At 56.9% G+C, this 21,720-nt stretch overlaps 8 protein-coding genes across 8 annotated transcripts; 4 read left to right on the top strand and 4 right to left on the bottom strand.

The window, feature by feature from the left end:
- Positions 1-194: 194 nt before the first annotated feature.
- Positions 195-1,890, top strand: BCV69DRAFT_282775 (18S rRNA biogenesis protein). Its single transcript, XM_025492468.1, has 2 exons — positions 195-1,112; positions 1,222-1,890. Exons 1-2 carry the CDS (start codon positions 277-279, stop codon positions 1,742-1,744), a joined length of 1,359 nt encoding a protein of 452 aa, XP_025347727.1. The 5' UTR covers positions 195-276; the 3' UTR covers positions 1,745-1,890.
- Positions 1,891-2,147: 257 nt separating this feature from the next.
- Positions 2,148-4,752, bottom strand: BCV69DRAFT_290292 (ubiquinol-cytochrome c r). Its single transcript, XM_025493708.1, has 4 exons — positions 4,392-4,752; positions 3,169-3,440; positions 2,339-2,890; positions 2,148-2,255 (listed from the first exon to the last, which is right to left on the bottom strand). Exons 1-4 carry the CDS (start codon positions 4,470-4,472, stop codon positions 2,216-2,218), a joined length of 945 nt encoding a protein of 314 aa, XP_025347728.1. The 5' UTR covers positions 4,473-4,752; the 3' UTR covers positions 2,148-2,215.
- Positions 4,753-5,225: 473 nt separating this feature from the next.
- On the bottom strand, positions 5,226-7,811 carry BCV69DRAFT_259649 (ARM repeat-containing protein). The gene is made up of 3 exons (XM_025490665.1): positions 7,720-7,811; positions 5,913-6,780; positions 5,226-5,828 (listed from the first exon to the last, which is right to left on the bottom strand). Exons 1-3 carry the CDS (start codon positions 7,734-7,736, stop codon positions 5,688-5,690), a joined length of 1,026 nt encoding a protein of 341 aa, XP_025347729.1. The 5' UTR covers positions 7,737-7,811; the 3' UTR covers positions 5,226-5,687.
- Positions 7,812-10,544: 2,733 nt separating this feature from the next.
- BCV69DRAFT_299053 (hypothetical protein) lies at positions 10,545-14,563 on the top strand (the record flags this gene model as incomplete). Its single annotated transcript, XM_025494290.1, has 3 exons — positions 10,545-10,669; positions 10,777-14,441; positions 14,520-14,563. 3 exons carry the CDS (start codon positions 10,545-10,547, stop codon positions 14,561-14,563), a joined length of 3,834 nt encoding a protein of 1,277 aa, XP_025347730.1.
- A 76-nt stretch (positions 14,564-14,639) lies between these two features.
- BCV69DRAFT_299054 (acyl-CoA N-acyltransferase) lies at positions 14,640-15,709 on the bottom strand (the record flags this gene model as incomplete). The annotated part of the gene is made up of 2 exons (XM_025494291.1): positions 14,640-14,902; positions 15,004-15,709. 2 exons carry the CDS (start codon positions 15,707-15,709, stop codon positions 14,640-14,642), a joined length of 969 nt encoding a protein of 322 aa, XP_025347731.1.
- A 300-nt stretch (positions 15,710-16,009) lies between these two features.
- On the bottom strand, positions 16,010-17,320 carry BCV69DRAFT_312527 (hypothetical protein). Its single transcript, XM_025494940.1, has one exon. The coding sequence runs from the start codon at positions 17,310-17,312 to the stop codon at positions 16,158-16,160; it is 1,155 nt and encodes a 384-aa protein (XP_025347732.1). The 5' UTR covers positions 17,313-17,320; the 3' UTR covers positions 16,010-16,157.
- A 216-nt stretch (positions 17,321-17,536) lies between these two features.
- On the top strand, positions 17,537-19,171 carry BCV69DRAFT_282780 (hypothetical protein). The gene is made up of 2 exons (XM_025492469.1): positions 17,537-18,086; positions 18,172-19,171. Exons 1-2 carry the CDS (start codon positions 17,795-17,797, stop codon positions 18,744-18,746), a joined length of 867 nt encoding a protein of 288 aa, XP_025347733.1. The 5' UTR covers positions 17,537-17,794; the 3' UTR covers positions 18,747-19,171.
- A 361-nt stretch (positions 19,172-19,532) lies between these two features.
- BCV69DRAFT_282781 (Adenylosuccinate synthetase) lies at positions 19,533-21,343 on the top strand. The gene is made up of 2 exons (XM_025492470.1): positions 19,533-19,797; positions 19,973-21,343. The coding sequence occupies exons 1-2, from the start codon at positions 19,710-19,712 to the stop codon at positions 21,211-21,213; spliced, it is 1,329 nt and encodes a 442-aa protein (XP_025347734.1). The 5' UTR covers positions 19,533-19,709; the 3' UTR covers positions 21,214-21,343.
- The last annotated feature ends 377 nt before the right edge of the window (positions 21,344-21,720 follow it).

Here is a 21,720-nt window from a genome sequence, read left to right on the forward strand (position 1 = left end):
AGGAAGGCGGTGAGAGCGTTGCGTCTGTGTGTCCTGTGTCTGTTCCTGTGGCCTCGAGCCAACGCGAGCGGGGGTGAGTGAGCCAAGTGATAGCCTAGGCGGGGGGAACGGAGGACGCTGCTTACCTAAGCACACCACCAACAATTTCCCTTCCGCCCTCGCTCGCTTCCTCGGCCTAAATTTTGGAATGTACAGTACCTGGTGGCCAGACCATTCTACCTTGCCTCCTTCCTTGGAGACTCACCACATCCGATCCTCCACTCTGGCCTGTCCACCATGCCGGCAGCGACCAGTCGCCCCGCTGCGGCCTCGTCGTCCCTGCAAGCCGACCCTTCCTCGTCTTCGACCATTGTTCACTTCAAGGGCCACATCAACTTCCGTGCCCGTCTAGTCCTCTCCCTTCTCTCCGCCCGCCCTATCATCATCACCGCTATCCGTCCCAATGCTCTCTCTCCCGGTCTTAAAGACTTCGAGGCTTCCTTTTTGAGGCTCATCGAGAAGATCACCAATGGCTCGAAAGTGGAGATTAGCTACACGGGTACTACGGTCAAGTTCCTTCCCGGGACCATTGCGGGTGGCAGTGTGACGCACGATTGTGGTACCTCGCGAGGCATTGGCTACTTTCTCGAATGGATTGCCATTCTGGCTCCTTTTGCAAAGAAGGAAATGACGCTTACCCTCAAGGGTCTCACAAGTGTAGAGGGGGACATGGGCGCAGATCTACTGCGTACCGTGCATCTACCCTGGCTTGCCCAATTCCTTCCTCCTGCCACCTCACTCGCATCCCCTCTCGAGCTTCGCATCCTAAAGCGAGGTCATGCCCCGCTCGGAGGAGGTGAAGTCTTCTTCCGCTGTCCACTACTGCCCAATGTCTCCTCGGCAGGTCCAGCAGGAGGAGGAATGAGCGGTTCAGGCGGTGGAGGCGGTATGCTCCGTTCGGTCAACTTTGTCAATGCAGGCAAGGTCAAGAGGATACGTGGAATTGCTACGGCGGCGAGGGTTAGTCCTGCCATGGCAAACCGAATGGTGGAGAGGGCGAGGAAGATCCTCAATCGATATGTACCCGATTTGTACATCTTTGCAGACGTGTACAGGGGCGATGAGTCTGGAAAGTGAGTAGAGCCGAGCCGAGCCGAGCCGAGCAGAGTCAAGTCCGCATAGGCATCCTTTCCTCCTTACTAACTGTTACCCTCCTCCACTCCTCCGATTGTGCCTTCACAGATCACCCGGCTTCTCCCTCTCCCTCCTGACCCAATCCACCACCTCCTCAACCCACTATTCCGAATCACACTCCACCCCTGGTGCAATTCCAGAAGAAGTAGCCATTTCCTGTGTCCACTCTCTCCTTTCTTCACTACAAACTGGAGGTTGTGTACCACCATCATTACAGGCGGGGACATTGTTGATGATGGCTTCTTCACCAGAGGATGTTTCGAGGGTCAAGGTTGGAACGCTTGTGCCTGGAGCGATACAGATGATGAGGGACCTAGAGTCGCTCTGGGGACTTCGGTTCCTCATACGCAGAGTGGAACAGGAGACACAGGAGGGAGCGGGTCTTCCCCAAGAGGAGGCGGGAGAAGAAGAAGAGGAAGACAGTGAAGATGATAGTGAAGATAGCGATGACCAAGGGGTGGTACTCAAGCGACAGTCCCGCTCTCGACCAAGTGCCGTCGCGAGCATGGCAGACGAGTTTGTCCTGAGTTGTAGAGGCGTGGGAGTGCGTGGACATAGGAAGGCGACGTGAGCGTCCTCTGTATCTTGCACTTTGTACCTCGTCTGCTTCTCACGCCTCTCACGTGCACAAGGGAGCATTGTGTCTAGTTTGCTCCTTGTCATCGGCTTCCTTCCTTCCTTGTAACAATAGCAAAATTGATGCAGACCACACTTGTCTCCAATTTTTCTTTATGGACCGAGTGGGTGGGTGAGTGAACAAACGCCCACCTCTCTTGCCCGTGTCAGGCAGCTTACGCCTCTCCACGCTCACAGTGGGCTTGACGCATCCCGCTCCGCAACGCTTCAGACAGTCGTTTCAGGAATTAGTTTTGATGTGTATGAACGAACCAGTGGTAGACAGAGAAGGTCAAGGACAGACCAGAGGGGGTGAGGGCGCAAGTACGTGGTCACTTGGGACATATGCGTAGACTGTCCCCTCCTTCCTCTATCCAATGCTCTCCTTTCACCCCTGTCCAAGAGGCATCCTCGGCACACAAGCATTCTAACCGATGATCAGCTTGCCCTCCTCGTCGTTGAAGGAGCTGCGAGGTGAAAGAGGGAAAGGTGGAGAGCGATCATCAGTACCGTATGCAAGAGTCCCGGAGGTCGCCCCAACTACACTCACTATTCTGGCACCTCGAGGTTAAGGGGAGCAGGTCCCTTTCGTGCACGTCCCGACGAGTCGTAGTGGGATCCGTGGCAAGGGCAGTACCATCCTCCATAGTCACCTGCCTCACCAATGGGTACACAACCCAAGTGTGTGCATACACCCAGCATGACCAGCCACTCGGGCCTCTTTGCTCGGTCACTGTCCTTTTGAGGATCCCTCAGCTTGCTAATGTCGACGGCATTGGCATCGTCAATGTCCTGCTGGTTCCTGTGTCGGACAAACACGGGCTTTCCACGCCACTTGATGATGGCATTCTTGCCCTCGGGGATGTTGTTCAAATCCACCTCGACCTTGGCCAGGGCGAGAACATCGGCAGAGGCAGACATCGAGGCCAGGAAGTCGGAAACGGTGGCCTTGGCTCCGGCAGCGGTGATGAGACCCATGGATCCAACGATGAAGTAGGACATGGTCTTGTTGGTGTCCGAGTCTCCGCTTCGGTAGCCACTGAAGTCGGGCACCTGCGAGGGCGATGTGTTGGTGGGGGCCACCTCTTGGCGAGTCGAGGTGCTGAAGAATCGCTGGGGACGAGCGGGCAGGGCTGGGGGAGGGATTGGGGAAAGAGTGTGTGCAGTGTGAGCAGGATAGCTGCGATTGGGAGGATCTCACCACCTCTTCCACAGTCCTTCCTGAAGTCCACGTATCCATCTCCTCATCCATTTCCGCCCTTCGAGCCGAGAAGAGGAGAGTTCCTATGCTCCTTCCCTATGCTCTCTTACTCCAGCTTCCAGCAGCTCTCTCTCTCGCTCTCTTGACATCTCTCCTCTTCTCTTCTCTGCGCAAGATACCCACCATTAATTCCCGTCCTGCTCAAAAGGTTTCCACCAACAATCGAAGTAGAGCTAGCCCACTTGGGCACACCAGTAGCGTCTGCCCTTGGTGCCAGAGGGTCATTGTGAGCGTGAGCACCGTGGGCGTCGTGGGGTGCTCGGGCGGCGAGGGTTACACCGCGGGCGAGGGGAGTACCGTTGAAGCGGGTGGCAGTGGTAGGACTGTGGGTGAGTGAGTGGGGCGCGGGGGAAGGTGAAGAGGAAGCGGTCAGTAAAGCGATGTCCTCGACCTGAAAATAAAGGCCAGATCCTATCCTAGTCTTTCTCCTTGCCTATCTGCCTCAACGCTCTACGCGGGCAGTCCACCTAAGGACCTTCTTCCCTGGCCCGCATCCCCAACCCTCCCTCCTTCTGAAACCACGAATGACCAGCAAGGGGATTCTCACAGGGCATTGACATAAGTCCGCGATGCAGTTCGTCCAGCAGCCGACATGATTGGCTATATCGGTGGTAGAGTGGTGCTGGTGGTAGGAAGGACAAAGGTGAGGGTGAGGGAAGTCGGAAGTGCAGTTGATGAGATGACGGTGGAAGGGTGGAAGGTGGGTAGCGTGGTAGATGAGGCCCGTTGGGCTTGCGATGATTACAGACGCAGGCCCTGCCTCGCTCGCCCGCCCGCCCTGGCTGCCTGTGTGCGTGGGGCCTGGCTGAGAAATCCCCTGGCTGCCCTTGGTTGGCCTGTCGAGCCTTCAGCGCGCGGGAACATCCGGGAGGAAAGACACAAGCGCGGGCGCCACCAGACAGGCAGGGCAAACCAAACCACTCCGCCAGTCCGCCTTGCGTATGGGAGGCTCACAGTCAGCGCTTCATTCAAGCATTGACTGATCCATAGGACGACAATGCTGACATCACAACTCGGCAACGACACAGCATGCAATGATTTTCTTAAAGCTTAAAGAATGCTTCTTCTCCTTGCTCTATCCCCTCCTCATGCGTCACCTAGAAATCCCAATCATACGCCATCGGTGGCTCCCTGCTGTTTGGTCGAATAACAGTCGTGACAAACTCAACGTGCTGTGGATGATCCCGGTACATCTCATAGTCTGCCCGGCTCGCAAAGCGGGAGTAGATGGCCTGGATAGAAGATGATGATGATGATGATGATGCGTGACAGAAGTCAGATTAGAAATAGCTCGAGGTGATAAGGGCGCAGCACTACGCAAGGTCTGCAGCCGGTTACTCACATAGTCGTACCCCTTGGCCCGATCGGTCCACACTGGTGGGCCCATGTGAGCCTCGGCGTTCAGTTCCTTCAGGATAGGCATCTGTGCTCGCACCGCATCGAGGAAAGACAGGCAGATAGGGAGATAGAGATGGGCAAGGGCAAGAGTGAGAGCGAGAGCGAGAGCGAGTGATGAGGGGTAGGACAGGATGGGGCAAGAAGATGGTCAGTCTGGCTTCTCTTTCGTCTTGCTTGACCATACCATCCTGCTCTCTCAGGCAAGGTAGCAAAGGCAAAGGCGTCGATGCCCCATTCCCTCGGGGAGTGTCCACTCACATCCTTGAAAGTATCAAACTTCTTGATCAACTCCTCCTTTCCATTTCCCTTTTCCCATATATCCTCCTTGATCTGACGCGGAGTCACCGCACGGAGAGTGAGAGTGTGGAAGCAGCGTCGTGAGTGTTAGTAAGTGGGCAAGTGGGCATCAGAGCGAGACTTAGAGGAGAGGAGAGCAAGTCCAGAGAAGAGCTCCTACCTACCTTGAGAAAGACGACGTGAATGAGTGGCATGCTTGACGAGTACTTCGAGAGATAGGTAAGAAGGAGCGAAAGCGAATGATCCAAGGTACAATCGAGAGAGGAAAGCTCCAGCAAGAAGGAACTGTTGAAGTACCTCTACCTTTGACAACTGACAAGTACAGCTCCAGGAAGGATGCACGCATGCACTCACGCACGGCCCAATTGCGGGCAGGCGGAATAGGCGGCTTGCCCTAGTCTAGTCTAGAGTGGTGTGGCGCCGCCCCAAGCTGCTGCTGCTCTTCGGCACGGCCATGCCACGCTCCAAAGGCGGGGAAGTCCCCTTGCAAAGGTCACCGCACTTCACCGCTTGCCCTGCCTCCTACTCACTACGCACCCCCTCAGCCCAACAACGAGAGAAGAAAGAAGAAGGAGGACACTGATCCTTAACATTGGATGGTCGTATTCTCATTGCTCTAACCGTGAGCTACTCAAACATTGTGTACACTAATGGGTCTGGTAAGGGAAATGGGTCCAAGATTAGCCAAAGAGAGCGCCTTGAAGTATAAGGGTTTGGAGACGGCGGGAGAGATGTGTGGCCAACGAGTATAGTCGTGAAAGGAAGGACTTGTGACGAGAGATCCGGTATCGAGGGTGGCCAAGAGAAGAAGTGAGTAGACACGCCAGTGCCATGGAGCAGTGCGATTGGACACATCGCCGGTTGGAGAAAAGTTGAAAGGGAAAAGTAATCTACTACGGGAAAACAGGACTTCTGCTGCCTTGAGAACGGGTGCATCTACCGACTAGTAGCCGGTGAAAGCTCTAGCACGCTCGCACATCTGGTGAACCTTGAGTCCTGTCTTTGTACCCTTGAGGAACACTGAATTCTTGCGCACTGCCTTGATGATACGTTCGCGGTCATCTCGACTGATCGTCGTGAGAAGCTGTAGGGGAAGGGCAGCAGATGCTGAGGTCAGTCAAGAACGACAGTATGCGCTGGCTTGAGCACCCCAGCTGGCCACACTCACCTGAGTCATGATCTGCAGGCCTTGTGGAGTCGAGGCAATGTCTACAAGCATAGATCGTCGTCCAGAGGACGCATTGGCGCTCACACTGCTCTGTCCACTACCCTCTCCTCCGCTGCCAGAGGCGTTGGGGCCGTCGCAGAGTAGGTCTAGGTAGCCGCCGATGAAGTGTGCATCTCGGGACTTGAGAGCAGTCATGATCGCCTTCTGGCCGAATTGAGACATGGACAGCATCGCTGCTTCACCCAGGAGCTTCTCGAAGGCAACGGTGCGGGAATCATCATCGCCGTGCTCGATGATGTGCTGAACTACCCAGACGCCCCACTGGTTGGCAGCGCACTCGGGCAGCTTATGCAGGATCTCCTCGATGCAATCCTTCTTCTCGGGGCCTTGCGCGCTCTCGAAGAGATTCTGAACGACAATGCTGCCAGTCTCCTGCATAGCAGTGTATGCCCAGTGACCTCGCATGGCCGCATTGATGACGTCAAAGACCTTTTCGCGGAACTTTTCGCTGGACCACTTGACCTCGAGAGCCTTGGCCCAGACATGTACAGAGTTGCGAGAGGTGAGAGTCTCGAGTAGATTCTGAGAAAGAAGCTCTTCGACGACTGCAATCTTGAGGGGTTCGTCTTCGTCCAAGATGCGTTGAACAACGTGACAGCCGTACTGAGAGAGAGCTAGTCGAGCATAGCTTCCCTTCAACTTCCAGGCTACGGAGGCGTTGATACCGATCGCTCGCTGAACCAAGAAATTGCCGTGCTTGTCCTCGGACAAGACCAGGAGATGAGGGGCAATGGCTCGTATGATGGCCGTCTGGCGTTCAGCTGAGCCAGACTTGAGCTGCTGCTGAAGGATGATGCTCGCCTCTTGACTGCGGCCGGAAAGAGCTCGGGCTACAAGCACTTCGGGAGGTGTCATGGAGTCTAGGCCCCGAACGCGAGCAGGTGCAATGCCGCTGGGAGACAAAACACCAGAATAGGGCATTCCACCTCCGTTGAAGAGCCCAACAGACATGTAGGGCATCGTTGCTGCGGGTGCACTGAAACGGGGCTTCGAAGGCGGCGCAGGGGAGTACTGAGGCAGAGCTACCTGCGCGTATTGAAAGAGCTGTTGGTGGTTACGAGCAGCCTCTTGGAGAGTGGCATATTCAGGCACAGACCTTTCGCCTCCATAGGTGGCTGGTGAGCCAGGCAGTGGTGACACAGACGTGCCGCTCTGCCCGCCCATGTGGTGATACTGTGCAAGCCATGGAGGCTGGCCGCCCTGTGGCAGATGCAGGGTGGGTGCTGCTGGGGAGGAAAGGCGCTGCGCAGGTGCCATCTGCCGAGCAGGCGTGCCCGCATCTCCCCGAGATGGGGTAGCACTGAAATGTGATGCCACATTTGATCGAGGAGAGATCCTGCCGCTGTCGATGCTCGTTGCCTGTGGAAGGTTCTGCTCACCTTGCTGAGAGCGGTCTGCTGTGGTGACAGGGCTGCGGTAGGTGGTGAAGGAAGAACCCTGCGGCGACTGTCCTGCCCTACCCTCATAGAAGGGCTCTGGGGATGGAGATTGGCTCTCAACACCAGCTTGAAGCTGAGCTTGTATAGAGTTGATGAGAGACAGACCAACGTAGCCCATGCTCGGAGAGCCTTCGCAAGACCTCATATCGGATACAGCAGGCGAGTTGCGACCTGCCCAATGGCCTGCGGCGGAGTCGGAAGGAGGGTACAAGGACCTAGCGCCGCCGAGAGCTGGGCTGTTCGGGCCCCAGGAAGCATTGGTGACACCTTGATTCAGTGTAGTGAAATGAGGCTGAACATACTGGTACGAGTGAGGATATATCATATGCTGGAAGGCATCTCGCAAGGTAGCGAGCTCGAGAGACTGTGTGTCATATCGCTCCTGCAGCTGGGCACGGTCGCTTTGAGATGCAGACAATTGGTTCTGAAGCTGAAGATCGGAGACGGGTAGATGTGGGCAGAAGGTTTCGTGAGCACGAGAGCTCTTCTGACCCGCGACATTGCTGAGGCGGCAACACCGACTTACACTAGGTGCTTCGTTTGCCATCTTGCGAAGGCTGGACGCCTTGCCTACGGGACCATCGCTGCTGGCAGCAGGTGACTGATCGCACAGAGGATGATCAGTGAGGTAAAGAGAAGCAAAGTCAGGCAGCCTGGTTTTTTGTCACGTCGGCAGGCAGACTTACCTGAGGAGCACCCGAGCTGCTGTCATCATGACGACTGTCGCCTGGGGCATGTGGCTTTCGGTGTTGCATCTGAGCTCGAGGAAGCGTATTGGGATGCATCATTGCCGTCGACGGCGTCATTTTGCGAGGAGTACTTTCCAAAGGAGCCACGGGTGCCGTGTGAGACCCGGCCAGATCGTCGAAGAACGAAGAGGCAGCGCCCAGAAAGGGCTTGGCACCTGGAGATGACTGGGGTTTGCCCCTGCGCTGGTCCATACGAAGGGGGCTGAAGGCAAGCCGATGATATGCATTGAGGCTCTGCGCATCGTGATCGTTGCCGAATGAGTCGCTGTTGTCAAAGGTGGTAGAGTCGCCACCCAAGCTGGGCAAAGACGAGTCGTTGGTGAGGTGATGCTGAGGCGACGGGAGATCGCCAATGCGAGGAGCCGTCGGGCCATGGTAGGATCCATCCTCGCTGATCAGCTTGTTGACACTTTGAAGCAGACTGCATCGGACAAAGTTCTGATCATTGGAGCCCATCCTTGGCTGGCGAGCACGCCCGTCGGAGCTGCTTCCGACTGGAGAGGATCGCTCGTCGCCCACAGCTCCTAGTCGATCTGGGTTGGGACGGTCGATAGCGCAATCGATCTTGTTGCCTTCCTTGTTGATGCCGGTGTTGCGAGCCGGCGTGTGGGGATGGGATGTTGGCGACGAAGCGAGACTCGCTTCGCGATAATGAGGAGGTAGTGCAGTCATACTAGTCCGAAGCAAGAACAGAGAAAGGTAGAGGGCCTTGCAGACGTATGCACACCCAGAAAGGTAGTACTTGCTCGTAATCGAAGCAGTGCGCCAAAGGGGAGCAGTCAGGGCGATGTCGACAAGGCTGGCGGAAAGAATAAGCGTGAGAGATGAAGGTCCAGCCGTGTTGCTTGCCCTCTATGCGTCAGCGTCAGACGAAGCTTAAGTGATTCGATCGAGAGGGAGAGGAAGAGATTGTGAAGTAGGCGCGAGCAGGAGTGGGCTGCCGTACGCTGTTTGTGTATGGCTTCTTCGATGCCACGTGACGGCAGGAAGAGTGGAAAGCGCAAGGAGATGCAATCCTGGGGCGTGGTACAGGCGGTGCAGAGAGAATCGAGGGTCTTGATGGTAGTCTGGCTGAATGCCGAGAGTGTGCTCGAGGAGAGGAGGAAGGGTGCCTCTGTAGATCACGGGCGATGTGGGGAATGGGGCCAAGTCTCCGGGACGGGCAGCTTGAGGTGATGAGAAGCGAGGGGAGCGAGCTGATGCAGGTGATTGTTGGTGAAACGTATGGAATGACGGTGCCTGACGATGACCCGATTTAGGGTCTGATGTGTGTGGTGAGACAAATGACGGTAGGGAGGAGGCAGAAGAGAAGGTGAGTACGTGGGGAGGCAAGACGAGGTGAGGGAGGGAGTGTTGTGGAAGGGGATGAAGAAGAGAAGAAGGCAAGGAGGGAGGGAGGGCGAAGAAGCTCTTGACCAGGAGATGGAGCCGGGTGCGAGCCCTTTGCCGTCAGGATTGCCAGTGGAGCCAAGCCAGTGGAGGAGGTTGCTGGCTGGAGGTGACATGGCTCACCCAATTGATTAACGGGCCTCCGCGCTGAGCCTACAACGGCCTTTGCTTCCTGGATTGGCTCCTCGCACTTCCCGCTGGGCTGAGAAGCCTGCCTGGGTGTCGCTTTGCTTTGCCACCACGACGGTACCCCGCTCATCTCGTTCGTCCGTCCGTCCGTCTGCATCTTCCTTGGCGCTGCACCCATTCACTACAGCAACTCATCTTTATCCGCCGCGCCTGCAAAATACTTCTGCCGGCCTCCGTACTGATGGCCCTGCCCAATCGCTCCTGCTCAAGCACGCTACGGACTTCAGGCTTTCAGGGCAACCCGGTGAGCGGTAAGAGATTGCTTCTGGAGTACCAATGCGCCGCCTTCAGGCCCTCATCGTATATATCAGCGGCCCCTCCTCGGCACATCGCAAGGTCGTTGCAGACCACAAGCAAGGAGGAAATAGCGGTCGCGCATTTTCCTCCAGGAGTCATGCTCTTGTATTTTTGTCTTGACATTGGCAGCGATTGAGCCGTATCCAACGTGTGCCCTGCTGTGACAGAGTGCCTCTGTGCTGACCGTCACTCGCTGCCTTCGCTCCTTTCCGTCGATGGCTTCCCACCTCCGCTCCGAGCCGGAAATTGGCCACGCGCGTTTCGCGACACGCCCAAATGGACGTGAATTTGGGACGCCCCAGGACCAACACCACACCCTTGCTTCCATCAGTCTCTGACGTCCACGAGCCAACCTCTAAGATACCTCTTGGAAATTGCTAGCGAGCGTCGGACATATTCGCTATTCTCAGGTCTAGCGTGGCTCCATCGCAAGACCGATCTGCAGGACCCGGACCTTACCAGAGCCACACCTCCCTGCATACCCAGCCTGGAGCGCCCCTGCTAGTGCGATGGCGTCTCTACCACCCTCGACAGCGGCGGCAGCCTCAGCTGGCCACGGCAGCGTTCACATCCAGATTGTCCATACACCGGGTATCACACGCGTCCTATATGCTCCCAAAAGCGCAGGGGTGGAGTGAGTATGACCTGGGGCACCCCAGAAAGACCAGCGCAGAACAGCAGGAGCACACCTGACTTCTTGTGACTTCTCCCTTTGCGCCTTGCTCTCTGTCTATCTCACAGTCGCTTGTTCACAGGAGGAGATGACTATCTTGTCCGACTTCTTCCTACCTCTTACACCTCCGACCAAGAACCACTCCTCATCGAAGACGCAACAGCGCCTGTCACATGGCTTGATGCCGGCCGCTCTCACCTCCTAGTAGCCTCCGAAGATGGCTCTGTGCGCGTCTACAAGCACAACAATGATACCGACGATGAGACTCAGCTAGGCCGAGCTGCTGTGCCGCTGTCCGGCATCCTGACTCGGACTAGCCTACCGACGCGCTGTGTAGCCCTCGAGAAGGCATATCCCTCCGACAAGAGCCCCAGAGCTGCCATCTGCAGCGATGAGCTCATAGTCAAGATCGTCGATGTAGAGGACAACAAGCGGGTCCATCTGCTCACCGGTCATTCCAGAGCGGTACGCGCAGCCTCTTGGTCTCCTCGTGCTCCTACCCTGGTGACCTCGTCCTGCGATGGTACAGCAAGGGTCTGGGACTGCAGTACGACTGAGCCGGGCTGCACAAAGGTGCTCGAGCATCTGCCAGTGAGCAGACCCGAGGATGAGACAGACATTCACGCAGAGTGGCACCCTTCGGGCGATTTCTTTGTCCTGCCCTCCAGGAGCAACGAACTTGTCACCTACTCTTCTTCCGGTGGCCAAGGCTGGGCAAGATCGGGTACCTTTGCAGCCCCAGCTCGTGGGACTTCGGCCATCAACGCACCCACTGGATCTCTCACTGCCATCTCCTTCTGCCCTAATGGTCGCTACCTCGCCGCTGCTACCACTGATGGACAAGTAACAATCTGGGAGACGGCCTCGCGCGCTCCAATCCGTGCTCGCAAAGCTGAGTCGAACGTCACTGGTCTAAGCTGGAAGCCCGACGAGGATGCATTGGCCTGGGTCGATACCGATGGTCAGCTGAATCGATGGCAGGACGTAGTCGGAAGCAGCTACCAATCTCCTAGCGAGGCAGTCTCTTTTGGCACAACCACAAACGTCAGTCGCAGCGCTGCCGCTGTACGATCCAGGTCCCACGTCGATGATCTGTTTGCTGGTACTGGTCTCGATGATGATGACGATGATGACCAAGGCGCCGGTGCATCCCGATTCATGGACGATGAGGCAGGCGATGGAAGAAATCGCAGGGATCGATCCGCAGACAACGAAGGCGAGGACGACGAGGAGGACGGGCTGGAAGATTTCGTCGTAGACGACGAAGCAGGCGACTACACTTCTGCAAGGGCGTCTGAGCACCGTAGGCGGCAAGGTGGCAGGAAGCTGATCCCCAGACCTTCTGGAGCGGCCTCTATTGCTAGTCTCACGGCTCATACTCAAGCACCCTTTCAGCCGAACTCTACCCCTTCACGCAACTCAAGACGCTATCTTTCTCTTTCGCTCTTCGGATCTCTGGTCTCAATCGACCAAGAGACTCATCATGTGGTGTCATTCGAATCCTTCGACAGCGCTGCTCGGCGTAATTGGAAGATGGTCGATCACTTCGGCTACTCATTCGCAAGCGTGGCAGCTTCGGGTGCTCTACTTGCTTGTCCAGAAAAGGGCGATAATGCCAGCTCCGTCCATTTCAAGCCGTTCGAAGCAGCTGGAGCTTGGAGTACACCAGGGGCGGAATGGTCAATGGAGATGCCAAGAGGCGAGGACGTAGTAGCTATCGCTATGGGCGGAACTCCACCTGCACGGAGACAAGACGACGAATACGCAGAGGACGAGGTAGCGAAGGCAGCTGCTGCTCTCACCTCGACGGCAATCGTTGCTACCTCTGCAGGCTATCTGCGGTTCTTTTCCTCTTCTGGCCTTCAACGCTACGTCTGGGCATTCGGATCTCAAGTAGTAGCAATGGCTGCAGGGAAACAGCACGCGGTCATCGTTCACCGCCCTTCGACTGCTTTGGATGGGTCGCAAAACCTCTCGTACACTCTGATCGATATGATCTCATTCGAGGTCAAGCAGACTGGCCTTCTACCTCTTGGCAAATGCGTCGAGTTGCGATGGGTCGGCTTCAACGAGCTCGACGTCGCCTGCTTCTACGATAGTCGCGGTGTCATGCACCTGTTAGACCGAGCCTTTGCTGCTCCTGGTCAGGCACGCTGGACACCTGTGCTTGACACCGCCTCTCTCGCAGCCGCACGCAAGGATTCTGAAGACGACTCTTCGACCTCACGCACCCAATTCTGGCCTCTGTCGATGAGCTCGACGCAGATGTTCTGCATCTTTGTCAGAGGCCAAGGAGGTCAAGCCTTCCCTGATCCATCGGCGAGCGGACATCCTCTCATTCAAGAAGTGGACTTGAAGCTGCCTCTGCTCAATCTCGAGCAGCCCTCTGGTGAGCTCGAGGAGAAGTACTTGCGCAACACGCTTCTCGCATCCTCGATCCGCTCTGCAACGGCCTCTCTCGTGGTCCGACCGACCGAGGAGGCTTCTGATTTGGCTAATCCTGCTCAGCTCATCCACGAGGCAGACAAGGACCTACTACAGCTGATCCAGCTAGCCTGCAAAGCTGACAAGCACGCTCGAGCCTTGGACGCCACACGAGAGCTGCACGGCTCTCAAATGCTGGATGCGGCTCTACAGATCGCAGCATTCTTCCACCTACCATCTTTGGCCGATAGAATGAGCAGCTTGAGGGAGTGGATTGAGACGAGAGATGAGAGAGACGAGAGGCTGGAGAGAGATGGCCCAGCCGGTGTAGCCATCGAGGACTTCTCAGAGGCTGCTGAAAGGAGTCACAGGAGCAGAGACAGGGTCTTCGCTCCATCTAGCCAGAGCCCCATGCCAGGCGGAGGGTCGACCACGGCTCAAGCTCGACGTGCTCTGATGCAAGACTTTGGCGCTCAGAAGGGCTCGACTCCACGAAGATCTCAGGGTGGACGAGGTAGTGGGTTTGGCAACAGCATCATGGATGCTTCTCCAGCTCCATCCTCGGTCGCTATGCCGCCACCTCCTGCCGTCAGCTCAACCCGCAATATGAGCTCTTCGCTTCTGTCAGACTCCAGCAATCTCATGCACCGAGACGAGGACGAGTACCGATCAGTGTCTCCGCCTGCAGCAGGAGTCAAGAGGAAGACTTCAGACTACACTCATGAAGACGCAGCGCAAGGGCTGCAGAAGCAGCGTTCCACTTCAAACCCCTTTAACAAGACATCCCTCTCCACGCCCGGTGGAGCCGGAGCTGCTCGCAATCCCTTTGCTCGACAGCCCGGCAGCATGGTCCGTGATCGCTCGATGCACAAGTCCAACTCCTTCTTTGATCGCGCCGAGGCCGACTTGACGGAGGGCAGCGTGGCTAGTGCAGGTGGCCGAGGCAGCGCAGCGGCGAAGAAGACGAAGCAGACTACCCTGTTTGGCTCCGCACCGCCTTCGGGCGACAGCGCATCCGCTACCAATGGCAGGAGGAAGGAGTCAGCATCGAAGGGGGCCGCCACGCCTGCATTTGGGGAGACGCAGAGCGAGGAAGACTCGCAGATGACCGAGGGCGGGCAGGAGGAGAGTCTGAGGCTCACGCTAGACTCTGCTGTCGACAGGGAGGAGCGTAGGGAGCGCAGGGGTGGGCTGGAGGAGACCCAGGCGATGTCCATGGAGGATGAGGATGAGGAGACGCAGCCTGTTGATGCTGAGGAGGAGGAGGAGGATCAGCCCGAGGAGAAAGAGGCGGTGAGCGGCAGGAGCAGTGAGTAGATCACGCTAGAGCTGCCTCTACAAATCGAAATCATCTGGCTGACTTTACGTTCTCCTCACTCCTGTCCAGAACTCGAAGCATTCAGGCGTCGGCCTATGGCAGAAGTCGCCTGATTCTCAAGCGTGATTACCAAATCTCTATTTCGCACCTCAAGCATCAATGTGACCTTTCTCCACTAGCAATACATCTTTACTTCATCACACTGCCCGTCTGCTCCACCAACTTTTCTCTAATCTCTCTCAATCCAACTTTTTGCCTCTCCCTTCCCTGTGTGTTGCTTCCTTCCTCTGCAGGGTAAAAGTTGTCTTCAGCGAGCCAGAGTTGAAAGGCTTGCCGCAAGAGGGGCCATTCGGAATCGATGATGGAGAACCAGGCAGTATCGCGAGAACGAGCCTTGTTGATCATGTGCTGCCGGAAGATCCCTTCGTAGGTGAAGCCTAGCCTGCGAGCGGCTGTGAGAGGAGAGAAGTAGAGGAGTCAGTCGTCCTGCTGGTGTGCTCGCATGCAGCAATTCGGTGCGTCTCTGCTGGAGACCGTCTCGAGCCTCACTCACCCGACTGCGACGGCCCATTGAGTTCATTACACTTCCACTCCAATCTTCTGAATGTAGTCAACCTCCTCTGTCCGCCCACACTAATAGCCCTTCCCTCGCCCTTCTCCTCGCCCTCCTCAGTATCTCCTTCAAACGCCCTTTGCATCAGGAGGAAGAAGGCCTCTGTCGCTGCGCGTGTACCACGAATGGAGGGCGCAAGCATAACGTGTCCTAGCTCGGTGGTCCTGTTGGGTAGATTGGAGTTAAAGAGGCAGAAGACACCTTGTGCTCTCCCGCTCAATCTTGGCTCCGAAGTCGAGGCAGCTCCAGCATTAAGAGAGACAATGGCATAGTAGCAATACGTTGGATCGTCTCGCTTGGAGATGCAGTCTTTCATGAAGGTGGCCTTTGCTCGAGCTTCCCTCTGTGCCGCTCCTTCCTCCCCATTCAGTGAGGCTGAGGCTTCTCCCTGCGCATCACCAGTCGGGAAAGGCAGGCCCTTGTAAGGTCCATTGAGCATGTAGCTCCAGTAGCTATCCGTCTCCCTGCTCTGTCCAAAAGCCCTCCACCAGTCCTCCAGATCCTCGTCGGTGGGGGAGCGAAGCTCGACGAAGCGTCCGCGAAGCACCTTGGGGCGGGGCATGGCGGCTGGCGTGGGGTCTACCTCGGGCCCGGTACGCTGACCCCAGGAGGCATAGTCGGCGTCGGTGGGAAAGTTTGGGTCCATGACTAGGCGAGGAGCTTCCGTCGCTGAGGTTTGTCTTTGTGAGTGTAGCAGAACAGCAGCTTCCCCAAGACCTTTGAGCTGGCCGTCTTATATCGTATCAAGCAGCCCTGGGATCTTCTGAGCCCCACCCCCGCTCCCCTTTCCGTTGACTCGACTCGCTCGGCATGCGCCTCGACTTCTCCGCATCAAAGGGGTGGAGGCGGCCGTGGCTTGCAGCCTACATCAGCGTCGCGGAGCCCAGAGCCCGCACAGAGTACATCTATGGCAGCCCGATGAGGGTGGCAAGGACAAGGAGTGGAAGGCGGAGATCACAGAGGCCAATGGCAGTCATCTAGTTTCCAGGGAGGAGATACGAACAAGAGGCTCTACGTCCCATGGGGAAAGGGGCCCTAGGTTACAGTGCTGCACCCCGCCGGCGCCCGAGTCCGAGGAGGAGCCCCATTCGGGCTTACATCACACTCAGGTCTGCAATCGCATACTGCAATGGTCCCTTCTTCTCACCCTTCTCCAATCGACGGTTGAAAAGCTCAGCAGGTCCCACAGCCCCTCCTGCCTCTCTCTCAGCGTCATCCAGGAGGTACTCCATGAGCTGCAGATCCCGGTGCACCTTGAGACCCCACTGATTCTCTGCATACTTCTGCAGTGTCCCTTGTGGGTCCACGGCTTCGTCGACGTCGAATTGAGCTAGAGTGACCTTGGTGTCTCCCGAGCTCACTGCCTTTTGGATGTTTGCGTGGACCTCAGTGAGGAGAGCAGACAGGAGAGCTACCGCCTGGTCGGGGGAAGAGGCCACAATGGGTGCAATGATCCACTGACTGCGCATCTTTCGCGTCGAGGCAAAGGCCGTCATCCGTGAGGTGCTCTCGTCTACAATGTAGGCGTGTCGCGAGCCGGGTAGTAGCGTCTTGCTCGTCTGCGAAGATGTCTGGTCAGCCGAGAGGACAGACATCTCACAGACTGAACGCCGGTCGAGCTCCGTCGCTTCGTCCTCCAACTGAATGAATTGCTCCCACACATCGTTGGAAAGCGATTCACCTCCCATGTGAAGTTTCAGTGAGGGGGAAGAGGAGAGGTGCGACTCGGGAGTAGCCAGGTCAGCCACAGGAGCTGGAGATCCCTTGACTGTCAAGATCCAGCCGTACTCCTTGAAGCCCAAACGGCGATAGACTGGTCGACCACTCTCAGTCCCATTGAGGACCAGAGAGCGGATCGGTTGTCCTGAAGCAGTGGGTTGAGAGCGGGCAAAATCAAAGAGACCCCGGATAAGCTTCGTTGCCAGTCCTTTGCCGCGGTACTCGGGCAGAGTGATCGTGGCGCCGACGGTAGCCAGAGCGCCTTGAGGAAATGTGCAGGATATGCCCACAACTTTTTCCGAAGATGTACTGTCGCTCCCATCCTTCCCGTCCTCGCTGTCCTGTCCCTCTGGGGTTGTGGAGAAGAGGAAACACCCATGATGAACCCATTGCCGCCACGTGTCGATGGTGTAGTGCCACCCTACCGATTCAGTCAGCCCGAGACAGATCTCTGCATCGCTACGGCTGCCTTCCGTCACTCTCCGGAGCCCAAAAGAATTCTTGTCTGCACTTGCCGAAGAGGTAGCCATCTCTAGAGTGCGTATTGACGGCGGCAGTGGTAGCCTGGGTGGCCCGAGCAGTGTGCTTCCTTCTAAGTTCCCAGCGGTGTGGAGCTGGGCGCGTCATCGCGCGCCTGAGGCGGGCGGAGGCTCAGCCAAGAAGGGGCCAGGCGGTGACGACGGAGCGGAGCAGAAGAGACCATCCCTCTCACACCGCCCGACCCAGCAAGGCAGGACAATTCTACACTGAGCAAGACTTAAGCCATCCGAGATTGGCTTGACGATCCTTGCCTTTGCTTCCTCATACACATCCGCAGCTGCAAGGTCTTTTCTCGAGCTCATACCCTATTCCAGACTCCAGGTTGACCAGTACTTCAACGACGGGCACACAGTCAAGAGCCGCTTGCGATCCGCCCTCTGAGCCATCAGCCTAGATCTACTGGACCTCGACAGCTCTTGAGGTCCCCTCCTCCTATCAGACCTCACCCACCACTACCTCGACGTCCTCCACAATGGCACGTCCCGTCGCCTCTACACCGCACCTAGTCTGGGCCGCAGGCCACTTCATCACCTTCGCCGCCGGGCTCCGCTACCTCATCGGTGTCCTCTTCTTCTCCGCCGGAAGCCTCTCGCGATGGTACACCGTGGCTTATCTAGGAGCCCTCGTCTCGTATGGAGTAGTGGTATACAAGGCATTTGGTGTGCCACAGATGAACAAGGCTTATGTTAGGAGGACAGCCATGGATGAGAATGTGCAGTACCTATTCTTGGCAATGTACTGGTGGATTAACAAGCCAATCTTCCGTGAGTGGGCTCGGATGCCAAACGATAGTCAAGAAGAGCTCGTCAAAGACTGACCAGCTGCTTCTTATATGTCCTTACTCTGCAGTCACTCTCGTCCCATACGTGACATTCTCCTTGTTCCACGTCCTCACCTTCTTCCGCACAACGGTCATCCCCATGGCCTTCCCCTCTGCCGCTCCCGCCCCTGCCGGCAAGACTGAGACGGCCGCAAGTCAGACTACTCCAGCCAAGGCGAGCAAATTCGTGCAGACGTGGGTCAAGAAGAACTACGACCCAGCCATGCGATTCGTAGCCTACTCCGAGGTCTTCATCTTTGCACGGATCTTGCTAGGAGCCATTACCCTGCGCAACTCCCTCCTGGCACCTCTCCTCTATGCACACTTCCTCCGCTTGCGATTCTACATGTCCTCCTTCACACGTGCTGCTTTCCAGCACGTGGGAGGTGTACTGGACAATTTGACCAACAAGCCCGAGTGCCCGCCGTTTGTACGCAAGGGATACTTGACACTCATGGACCTGATCAACCGATATGCTAGCACTGTCCTCAGTGTGCCTGCTAATGGTGCTGGAGGAGCAGCGGGTTCAGCAGGAGCATCTTCGGCGGCGAGCGGATCAGCTACAGGCGTGGAAGGCGCTGCGTCTTCGGCAAACAGACGCTAGAGAGACGGAGAAACGAAGGGCGCGAGGGACTGAGTACGATCAGCGGTGGGTCAGACGAACGCAGCAGCGCTTTGCTGGACATTGAGAAGGAGGGAATTATCCAGGATGGTAGTGGAAGTGTGGAGGAGGCGAGCAGAGTAAGGGAGAGCGGGCTCCAGAGCTCGACCTCGATCTTGGAAGAGTCGAGTCTCACAAGCAATGCGAGGTAACTGCAATAGTGACGCTTGCTTTCCATCCTCCGCAATTTGAACTTTACGATCTAGCCTACGAATGTCATATCCTTGATCGCTGAATATTGCTTGTGGTGGTGCTACTGAAACGTGGCGCATAATGCTCGGCAGGTAGGCAGGCTTGCGGGGGCGAGTTTAATCTGTTCCTACCGCTACCCCTCACCGGTCTGTGCAACCTCAAGTATGTCTCACTTTCGCCTTAGCCTCAATGTAAGCGAGGTCAAGTATCCTTGGCTTTGGTCTGGCGAGTTGGCAATCGTGAAATCCGATCCGAGAAGTAGACTCGCTTGCTGAGTCCCTGTCTCGGCCATTGCCCGTGACTCGCGGCTGGTGGCCATTTGCCCGCGCAATCGATTGCCTCCGCCTCCGCTCCGTCCCCGTCCGCTCTGAGCGTGCGGGCGTGCAGGCCGGCAGGCGGACGATGGACGGATGGACGATGGACGACGGGACGAGAAGAAGAGTCAATCAACCGCACCCACCCACACCCCCAATCCGTCCGTCGTCCGTTGTACGCTTGGGCGCCGCGTTGCTTTCCCTCCTACCCTCCTTCGACGTACCGTCTTTTGCACGTCTCCACTCTCTTGACGAGACAGAGCTCTGCTTTGGAGCTGCGACTACAGTTAGCAGATCGAGGCTAGATCGGCGAACGGGTGCATACGCACACGCGTAGCCGCACGCATACGAGCGTCTGTGACCTCCCTCTTCCTCAGTCTCCTCAAGTATTGCGACAGACATGGCGAATCTCCCAAAGCCGTCTGATTCGGCCAAGGGGGCCAAGCTGAGCGTGCTGCTCGGAACCCAGTGGGGTGATGAAGGCAAGGGTGAGTGGGTTCTACCGGACGGGACAGACTAGCTTGCTGGTGGAGCAGAGCGCATACAGCTGCCCAATCCACTTCGAGAGAATCGCTTAGGGATCCTCTGAGGCTCATCAAGTCTTCAGCTTCCCTCATGCTAATCACCACTTCGCCTTTGTCCCTCCTTCGCCCACTCCAACAGGCAAGCTGTCCGACATTCTCTGTCAGGAGATGGATGTATGCGCTCGCTGCGCCGGAGGAAACAATGCTGGACACACAATCGTCGTCAACATGGGCCCCGAGAAGGTCAAGACGAAGTTTGACTTCCATTTGCTCCCTTCTGGGCTGGTCAACCCCAACTGCATCGGCTTCATCGGCTCTGGAGTCGTCGTACACGTCCCTTCGTTCTTTGCCGAGTTCGACGCCTTGGTCAAGAAGGGCCTCAACTGCGACAACAGACTCTTCATTTCTGATCGAGCCCACCTCGTCTTTGACTTCCACCAGGTCGTCGATGGTCTAAAGGAAGTTGAACTGGGCGGCAGCAGTATCGGCACAACGAAGAAGGGAATCGGACCGGCCTACTCCTCCAAGGCCTCCAGGTCTGGTCTCAGGGTTCACCACCTCTACGACCACGACACTTTTGCGACAAAGTTCCGCAAGCTGGTAGACGGTCGCTTCAAGCGATACGGCCACTTTGAGTACGACACCGAAGGAGAGATTGCCCGCTACAAGGCCTTCGCCGAGAGGTTACGACCCTTTGTCGTCGATGGAGTGAGCTTCATTCACGCAATGCTGGCTCAGAACCGACGAGTGCTAGTCGAGGGCGCCAATGCCTTGATGCTCGACCTCGACTTTGGTACCTACCCCTTCGTCACCTCTTCCTCGACATCGATAGGTGGAGTTTGCACAGGATTGGGCGTTCCTCCCACTGCTATTGGCCAGATCTACGGTGTGGCCAAGGCATACACCACACGTGTTGGCGGAGGTCCCTTCCCCACAGAACTGACCGACGAGATCGGTGTACACCTGCAAGAAGTGGGCGCCGAGTGGGGCGTGACCACTGGCCGAAGGAGAAGGTGTGGCTGGCTGGATCTCGTGGTGCTGCGATATTCGACCTTGATCAATGGCTACACTTCCTTGAACCTGACCAAGCTCGACGTGCTGGACCAACTCAAGGAGATCAAGATTGCTATTTCGTACAAGGTCAACGGTCAGGAGCTCGCCTCTTTCCCTGCCGACCTGGACATCCTGGCCAACGTCGAGGTGGTCTATCACACCATGCCCGGATGGGAGCAGGACATCAGTGGCTGCCAGACTTTCGAAGAGCTTCCCAAGAAGTGCCAGGAATACGTCGAGTACATCGAGGAGTTCCTCAGCTGCAGAATCGAGTACATTGGCGTGGGCGCAGGCAGGGAGTCGATGATTCACCGGAAAGCGGCCTGAGGGTCACAGAGATAACGAACGCGCGGACGCCGGGTCAGCGTGGCAATTTTGCCGAACTTCGACACGTGGTGTATGCTGCCGGTCAGACGATGAAATTGAGCCGGTATAGAGCTGTGCGTGGGTACTGACGTGTGCTATGTGTGTTCCCATCAGACGACGAACAGGCCAAATTCCTTCCAGCTATGCGCTGCAATTGGCAACGCCGGGAAGAACCGGCGTCGGCGCCTGGCCGAGGAAGGGCTACAATGTGGGCCGTGCCAAGTTCGAGTGCTGCGTCCGTGCGAAGAAGAGATGGCTGCGGGGGCCAGACGGGAACGAGCACGGAGCAAGAACGGGAACTAAAAATGAGCACGAGTAGCTGGTCGAGAGTGGCGTACTGCCCTCGGCCAGGTGGGTGTGGCGTACAAGGTGGGATTGGTAAGACGGAAGGAAGCGGAGTGTACGTTACGTGGCCTGGAGCGTCGAGGCACCGGGCATCAGCGGAGGAAGCGCAGTATACGCCCGTGT

The sequence above is a fragment of the Pseudomicrostroma glucosiphilum genome (assembly GCF_003144135.1).
Source record: "Pseudomicrostroma glucosiphilum strain MCA 4718 unplaced genomic scaffold BCV69scaffold_7, whole genome shotgun sequence".
NCBI classification, from domain to species: domain Eukaryota; kingdom Fungi; phylum Basidiomycota; class Exobasidiomycetes; order Microstromatales; family Microstromataceae; genus Microstroma; species Microstroma glucosiphilum.